The sequence below is a fragment of the Erigeron canadensis genome, chromosome 1 (assembly GCF_010389155.1).
Source record: "Erigeron canadensis isolate Cc75 chromosome 1, C_canadensis_v1, whole genome shotgun sequence".
Classification (NCBI taxonomy): Eukaryota; Viridiplantae; Streptophyta; class Magnoliopsida; order Asterales; family Asteraceae; genus Erigeron; species Erigeron canadensis.
Window position 1 is genome coordinate 23,691,516 of NC_057761.1, and position 9,279 is coordinate 23,700,794.

The following is a 9,279-nucleotide window of genomic DNA, read 5'->3' on the forward strand; positions in this document are numbered from 1 at the left end:
CCTATGCTCGAGACTTCTTATCTTTATTAGTTTCGGCTACACTTTCACCTAAACTAATCACTTATCAACATCTTTACTTTACTTTAACTTTAGGTATATTCATTACCTAATGAGTTTCACACCTACTTCAACGTGTAATCTCTTTAACGTGCACATCACATAACATTTCTTCGTATATCTAGTGAACTAGACATTTTATACTTAAGTGCACATATAAGCCATCACATATCAACATTTAGGCATACAACGACTTTATCAACATCACATCATATATCATAAACATAACAGGGCGACGTAGTTATAAGCATCATACTTTATATGCACATACTTACTTTTACTTTAAACGTCAACATATCAACATAAATCATTTCAACAACACATATCATAATCTTCATGGAAACATCATTGTAATCATCACACTATACATGCAATTAACTACCTTTACTTTAAACGTCATCTTATCAACATGCAAACATTCCCATATAACCTCCCACATAACCCGGAAAACCCAACACATATAAGATAATCCGATTAAGAAGTTAATTATAGAAAGCTACCTTTGTTGTGCTTCCAGCGTGAGAAAAGTCATGTATCTTACCTCAATGGAGTACTCAACAATCACAATCGAGTTTATCGTGCTTGACAAATGTTCCCGACAACCTAAGGTACAAGAACGATTGAAGTAAATCAACTAAAGACTTAAAAGTACCCTAAACCTTTCTGATGTTTGATCTCATCGAGGGAAAATAGTGACCTCGTCGAGATTGAACTCCAGACCTATACTAGCCATACTGATCTCATCGAGAGGGAATGTTGCCCTCGTCGAGACTGATGACCAGATCGACAATTTTCATCTTTAACCTAATTCGACTCCCATTCGATTCTAACACATCTCCAGGCTTTATGAACTTCATATACACTTAAAAGAAGACCAAAATCACTCATTGAAAACACCAATTGATCCTTGATACATTTAACATCATTATAAAACCTATTAATCACGCGAATGACTCGAATTGATTACAGATTGCAATTAAACCAACCCAAAACCCTAAGACCAGATTCTAATCTATTTGCTTGACTCATACCATCAACAATCAAAGAAAAATCATCTATATTACCTGTATATAATCACAAGGACGAAAGATCTTGATCACACTTCAATCAACCACCAAGAAACGTAGGGTTTTGGAGGGAATTTGCTTTAAAAGAAAGGGGGAGTGGCTTGGGGCTCACACACACGTAAGATACAGATTTTTGAGAATTAGGGAAACCTAATTAACTCTTAAACCCATGGCCATCACTTTCCTTTTGTCATCTTAAGTTCCTCAACTTCTAAAACATCGCATTCTAAGCTTAACTTATTAACCAGGACATTTATCAACCCAACAAGCACTTGACTATCATAACTTTACTTTTAGTTACTTTAGTTTTACTCACAGTTATCATAACATATTAAACACATAAGCGTTTAATCACATAATCCCGTTTAGGGCACATAACTTAACGCAAACTATAACTAACAGTCAAGTCAACAAGTCAAACATGAAAAGTTCGGGATGTTACATGTATTGCTGAGCGGACCAGTGTGTTGGGACAAACTGAGTATACCATTGGAGATGGCCTATGAAAATCTTCAATTCATGAAAAATTCAACTTTTTTTTTTTATCTTTTATTTTTGAAAAAACTTCTTGTGACATTCGAACGCATAACTTTATATTCATTGAGTACCTTCGAATAACAGTTAACATAAGTCTTTTTGGTGACAGTTCGTTAGTAATACTGCAAATTTCCTATTCCAATAACTAACATAGTACCCTCACAATGTGGCGGTGATCGTGACAATGATGATGTGTTGGTGGAGGTGATTGTTGATGGTAGAGGTGGGGCCGAATAGGGTAAATAATTGATGTAAATGTGATTGATTTAGATGGTTAATATATATATTTTAAACAGATAAATAATTTGTAATTTAATCATTAAGTTAAGAGGATAATATATGTGAAAATAACTTAAGGTTGTTTTGGTGAAAATATTAGTCAAAAATAAAGTATTGTTATTTTATAAAATAGTATAAATAAATATAGTATTATTTTATAAAATAGAATAAATAATAATTGATTAAATTAAAAATTAAAAAGGAGAAATGTTAGGTAAAACATGTAGTACCTATTTTAGATAAAGCAGGGGAAAATTATGTAAAATTCAGAGGAAAGTTATGTAAAATTTAAGAGCTATGTATGTTTATCAAATTCAAAGTTTTAATTTGTAACTTTTTTTAAAGTGACAGTACTTAAGCTAGTAAAGTAAAAATAAGGGATTTGTTAGTGACAACCCTTAGGGTTGTCAGTAAAAACTACTTGGGTGCACTAAAATTTGTACCTTACTGTTAAGAAAATCAAGAGGCAGTTTTTAATATATAATGTATTATTTTTAATATATAATGTACAAGTTTTTAAGCATATAATAAATTGTTAATGATAGCTCGTTATCATTTCCTAAGAATAATAATAAGAAGAAAGGGAAACAGCAGCAAGTCAAATATGAGTGAGACAGCAGGACGAAGAAACGAATTGAAAGCAAGTTTTTTTTTTTTTTTTTTAATCTTTCAAACAAACACTCCAGAATCAAACCTTAATCATTTCTGGTTAAAAATATGAATAAAAAACTTCCAATTTCCAGTTTATTTACTGTCCTGTTGTTGTTATGTGTTTTCCTTCCTTTATCAATTCAAATCATAAACGATGATATCAAAGACTACAAAACACAGCTTTTAACCGCAGTAAAACAAGACAAAGATTGGTTAATTTCAATCAGAAGACAAATACATGAACACCCTGAACTCCGTTTTCAAGAACATAAAACAAGTGGTCTTATTCGACATGAACTTGATAAACTTAATATTTCATATAAATACCCAATTGCAAAAACAGGTGTTGTTGCCGATATCGGTACAGGGTTGCCGCCTTTTGTTGCTCTTAGAGCTGATATGGATGCCCTCCCTTTGCAGGTATATATATATATATATACATATACACACATATATTAATTTGGGGTTTGTGTTAAATTATTAATTTGGGGTGCCACGCGGGCTTAAGGTTTTTGAAGGCCTTAACCGAGATAAGTTTTGGGGGGCCTAGTTCATTAGCATATAAATTAAAGTAAATTAAAAAATCAAAAATGAAAGTCGAGTAGCTCGACTTATGTTATTGAACTACTAATAATAATAAGATTCAGATGCTGATCCGAAATCAATAAATGTGTTACTACAATGTAAATTATATAATGGTACTTAGTTAAAAGTCCAAACAATAAGGCTAGTATACAAAATATTGAGGCCGTAAAATTTTGGGAGTCTAATACGATCGCCTAGCCCCATTGTACTGTTGAACCACCTCTGCACACTGCACTTATTGGGTTGGCTTAATGAACTTTGTCGTCCAGAAAAGAAAAAAAAAACAATAACGATATTTGAAAGTTGGATATATATTGTATAAAAAGTTATAGGTTGGATGAATACGGTAAATTTTCAGGTTATGGTTGGATACATTTTCAAACTTGACCTAAGAGTTAATCACACGAAAATGTATTAAACTTGTGCGTGTTATTGTTGTGGCTTCCATGTCATCAAAACCGGCACCACGTTAGTGGTTTACAAGTTATAAAAGGCCAGTCACATATAATAGACACTTGAAAGTTGAATACAATTTGATGCCCTTAGCCCTACGTTTAATATACAAATTTGATTTTGAGCTAATATATGTATGTCGGAATATATAGGAGTTGGTTGAATGGGAACATAAGAGTAAAAGAGACGGTCTGATGCATGGATGTGGGCATGATGCTCATACTACTATGCTTCTTGGTGCTGCTAAGCTACTTAACCAGAGAAAAGACAAACTTAAGGTATGTTTTTATGTAAAAGGTTTTTATGGTTAAGTGTAGACACCGGCTTTTATTAGATGGTTATCAATTTGGTTTTAGGGGTGTTTGAATTGGCATTTTTGAAAGGGATTTATTGATATTGTAAAAGTCACACTTTGACGGTCAGTTGTAATACCCGTGTTTTCTGAGAGAATGTTTGGATGTGATTATATTGTATAACTATAACCAGATAATAAGCGGTTTAAGTTTTTCATGAACTTGCTCATTTTTTTAACTAATAGGTGTATTGTGAAATGATCAACAGTGTTTTTTCTAGAAAAAGGAAATCTGTATTGTGAAAATGGCTCAAACTATATTAAGATGGAAATAAGTATTTAGATATAAAAAGGTAATAATCTGTTTGTCGAAGCATTATAAACTAATTACTTGCAGTGTTCACTCTAAACACTCCCTTACAAATGTATGTGTAACCCTATCTGTATCATGTAACTAAAGAAACCTAGTTGTTTCAAAGTTCAAACTAAAAATGGTTTTTGGGTGTGTAATGATTAGGATATTAATTCCACGTTCTATCCTACTGAATTTAGTGAATCACTAACCAACTAAATCGTTTTAATCTGAAAGGGGACTGTTAGACTTCTTTTCCAACCTGCTGAGGAGGGAGGTGCTGGTGCATCACATATGATAAAAGAGGGTGTACTTGGTGGCGTAGAGGCTATATTTGGAATGCATGTTGATTTATCGATTCCCACTGGAACTATAGCAACCCTTCCAGGACCAATGCTGGCTGCTGTATGCTTCTTTGTGGCTCGAATTGAAGGTAAAGGTGGTCATGCTGCCAAACCCCATGCCAGTGTGGATCCAGTACTTGCTGCATCGTCTATTATTTTGGCTTTACAACAATTGATCTCTAGAGAACTAGATCCGCTTCATAGTCAAGTATGTGCCAACAGAGTCATTTTCTAGTATAAGTGTATTACAAAGATATATCGTTCATATGCTAAATGCATGAAGCTGAAGCTTATGTTGTGTTTTATATTACGAGAATAATACACTACCCCTAAAAACGTGACAGTAAAGAAAATAATAGTATACCTGAATATCCTATCCAGCGGTATTAGTGATGATAGTATATGTTATAAGTTATGGCTTCCATGAATAATATCTGTGACTATTGTCGCATGGAGGAATACAAATTGAGTAGATACAGAATTAAAGCATACTTGGCAGACTCTGTCTACTGAAGTAGATGTAGGTGATAGTACAATAAAGTCTTGTTGTGCGAAAGTAGATATTGAAACATGTATTACACATGTTTCATGAGAGGTAAAAGAAGTTAAGCTTAATGTACAGAATAGATACTGCTACTGGATATAATGGAGATTGTAAGTGATTTAACATAACTGGGTTGTTAAATTGAATTCAAATTACATATATTAATGATCAAAAAATTGTCATTGTATCTCAGAAGTATAGGTAACAGGATGTGTGGGTCACGAGTTTGGTAACGGATCAAATAGGTAAAGGTTGAAACAGGACGGGTTAGGTTTGTTTGACTTGTAGATACTTTTTGTCCTTCTTCAAGATGTTAACAGTTACTACAGTCAATATTATTTGTAAAGAAAAAGGACTTTGGGCAATATAGCCGTTTGACCCATCACCCATTGGATGCATACAACATGTTTTTTTTAGCCAGGATTTTATTTGACTCATTTGACCCATTCCCTTTTCACCAAGCTTTTCCAATTTGGCCCGTCCAGATAAAGATTAAACCATCATTGGTCGATTCACAAGTAAATGGGTTGGAATTCCACCTGTACCAAGACGTAGTCCGGATTCTGAAATCATTACTTCTTGTATCGATCTTTTTTAGAGTAAATGTGGTGTAAGCCAAAATATGACGTCACTCATAAATTATAGTGAAGTTCGTAGGTTGTCAAAGTCAGCATATCATATGCTTGTACTTATTAACAACACAAGTATGCAGAAAATCAGAAAGTTCAGATATGCATGCTTATTTGAAACAAGTTAATTTTACGATGTTTGACATGTTTATGGCTGTTTTTATGGACAATATCTAATACTTCTATGCTGATACTTGGAACTGGGTGCAGGTGCTATCAGTTACTTTTGTCAAGGGTGGTGATGCATTTAATGTCATTCCACCTTATGTTGAACTAGGCGGAACACTCAGGAGTTTTACAACCGAAGGATTGATTCGTCTTCAGCAAAGGGTTAAAGAGGTATATTCCAAATCTTAGATTCTGCTCTTTATTATATGCTATATTGAGGTTTTTATTAGATTAAGAATTTACTTTTTCATCTGTCCTAATTGGGGGAACTTATACGAGCGTTAAAAGTTGGCCCCGAATAACGGATATCCGAAACTTTGCCAATAATCTAACTTTAGTAATAGTTCGGTGTGATGACGTGTTCATATCTTTCTGATATTTGTCACTTATTTCCGATGCCGATTCTAAGAATTAAATACAAGAGTTAAGTATTAAATAAGATCTCTTTGTACCACGTCAGCAAAACATGCCCACGCCATCACAACTTCCGCAAAATTGTAGTCATCCAGTCAAAAAGGTGCTCAAAAGTGTAATCGAGCCAGCTTTTAATGTCTTACGTGGCTAGTAAGTTGACTAAGTTCCATAACAAAACCCATTACTTTTATATACCTTCTTGTAGACAACCAGCATTAGATACTTTAATATTTATATGATCTAGACTCCTGTTGTAAGCTAATCAGAGAATATAAAGTTTGCCTTTTCTCAAACTAAAGATAAGTAGATTATAAAATAACTTTATTTCAAAAAGAGAAAATTTCATTACACCACCCTGTGGTTTGTCATTTTATCAATTTTTGCCCCTGTACTTTTTTTTCCTTATTATATCACCTTGTGGTGACCTTTTGTTTCATTACATACCCCTCACTTTAACGGATGTTTGTTAGTCTCCGTTAACCCGATCACATGAGGGCATATTGGTCAGTTTTCCTCTGTTTAATTTCACCCTCTGTTTAATTTCTTTTCTGTTTGAACGAGACCCACCAACAGAAACATGGAGATGACTGCCATTTTCTTTTCTATATGTGATTCACGGTTGCTGATCGGAGCTAATTAAGTGGTGGTGGTGGGTGATGCCGGTGGTGGTGGGGTCGTGGGGATGATGGAGGTGGCGGAGGTGTGAAGAAGGATGATGCAAAAAATTGATGGGAGTGGTGGAGATTCTTCATGTTTCTTAGAAAGTTAGTAAAACATGGGTCAAATCTTAATGCAAAATTAAGGTTGAATCTTTTGTGTGGTGGTAAGCTATGAATTTTGTTTTCCATTGTTTGTTACTTTGTTTTTGCAGAGAAATAAGTTTGTTCTTGTGAGAGAGAGATATGAGGATGGATAAGATTTAGAAATTGATTTGGGAAAATAGATATAGATATGGATATATTGATTGTATAGAATAAGAATTGATGGAGATGTAGATTTGACTATATGTGTGTGTGCATTCATATTAACAGAAGGTGTTAGATCTGGAAAATAAAAAGAGGAGATGAAAAGAGTGTTTAGAGGTAAAAAGACTAAAATACCCTGCACATGAGGGGGTTAACGGATGACGATAAACAGACGTTAGAGGGAGTGGTGCCTAATGAAGCAAAAAGTCACCACAGGGTGATGTAATAATAATAATAAAAAAGTACGGGGGCGAAAATTGATAAAATGGCAAACCACATGGTGGTGTAATGAAATTTTCTCTTTCAAAAAGCATCGATCAGGCTGACAAAATCTAAACCCTCTTATGAACAAATTATATTAATACCCTGAAGACATACAAATAATGCAGAAACTTTTCATTAAAGTTTAGCGACAGCAATTTTCATGTTGTACTAGTATACTACATGACAACTTCAGATTTATTTTTCATAATGATCATGGAAGATTGATTACTTCAGTTATAGATAATCAGTTAGCTTCAAATTGACTGGGTTTAAATGGTAACTATGATGTGGTCCGATCACTTTTATGTGGTATCCATTAATTCTCTTTTCTAATCATGCCTCCTGGTTTTTCCACGTGTCATCATCTAATGATAAGAGGATTATTAGGCTATTTGGTTAGGAAGATTAATCATTTCCCATAAAATAAACTACCAATACAGCATAAGATTTTTAGTGAACATAATTTTTCTAGCAAACACAATACGGCATAAAATTGGTTGGCTGTTATTTGAGAGGTTGGCTATCTCTCGAAACTTGCTTGCTTTCCTGAAATTGGTTTTCTCTCAATGATCCGTAATGAACTCTAGCTCCATAGTATTTCAAGCATAATGAGTTAGTTTCTCCTATCCATACTTAGAGAAACCCGTAGACGGTAGACCCATAGTTAAGAAAATACCAACATTCCCTAATGACTAATGCTGATGTATTTCTGGCCTAACAAAATATAGATACTTAATGAGGGACTTTTATTTCCATTCAAACTGTTTCTACTAATTTCCTCAGAAGTGTAACTTGTGGTCATTTAATCTTTTTAACTTCTAAGATAGTCAGAATTCACCAAACACTCAAACATCTAATTTTCATATTATTACAATTTTAAATAACATAAGCACCATGAAATCAACACTTTTTTCCATATCCCGGTTTATTTAAGCTGATTATCTGATTGTGATTATTCGATATGACATAATTACTATTAGAAAGACACTCTTAAGTATTATGTAATCAGATACCCTTGTATATGACACTGTGTTTATAATTCAAAAGTCTAGTAGAAAGATACTCCGTAACAGTTAAGTGATAATGAAAAACGCCGAGAGACTTGTAACCAACTTGAATTGTTCAATCACATGATATTCCATGTGGTGTATGGCTTGTCAGGTGGTTGAAGGACAGGCAGCTGTTCATAGATGTAAAGGTTCGGTTGACATGAAAGAAGATGAGTACCCTCCTTATCCAGCCACCATCAATGATGAAACCTTAAACAAGCATGTGGACCAGGTAGGCGCGATGTTACTCGGTCCACCGGGAGTCAAATTGTCGAAAAAGGTTATGGCTGGTGAAGACTTTGCTTTCTATCAAGAAGTTATTCCTGGAGTAATGTTTGGAGTTGGAATACGTAATGAGGATATTGGTTCAATTCACTCCCCACACTCGCCTTATTTCTATCTTGATGAAGATGTTCTTCCTATTGGAGCAGCATTACACACTGCCATAGCAGAGACTTATCTTAGTGAACACCAACTCCCTTCATAGTTCAAAAAGGTGCATACTTTCATGTTTTATTTGAATAAACTTTGTATAGTCCATGTAATCAACTTTGTTTCATCCAACCCTTGTTGCTAAATTTCTCAAGTACTTCAATGAAACAAAATCAATACACATTACCATGTCAAAA

At 34.0% G+C, this 9,279-nt stretch overlaps 1 protein-coding gene across 1 annotated transcript; it reads left to right on the forward strand.

Moving 5' to 3' along the window:
- Positions 1-2,599: 2,599 nt before the first annotated feature.
- On the forward strand, positions 2,600-9,279 carry LOC122578490 (IAA-amino acid hydrolase ILR1-like 5). Its single transcript, XM_043750467.1, has 5 exons — positions 2,600-3,011; positions 3,782-3,907; positions 4,511-4,825; positions 6,001-6,129; positions 8,763-9,279. Exons 1-5 carry the CDS (start codon positions 2,658-2,660, stop codon positions 9,135-9,137), a joined length of 1,299 nt encoding a protein of 432 aa, XP_043606402.1. The 5' UTR covers positions 2,600-2,657; the 3' UTR covers positions 9,138-9,279.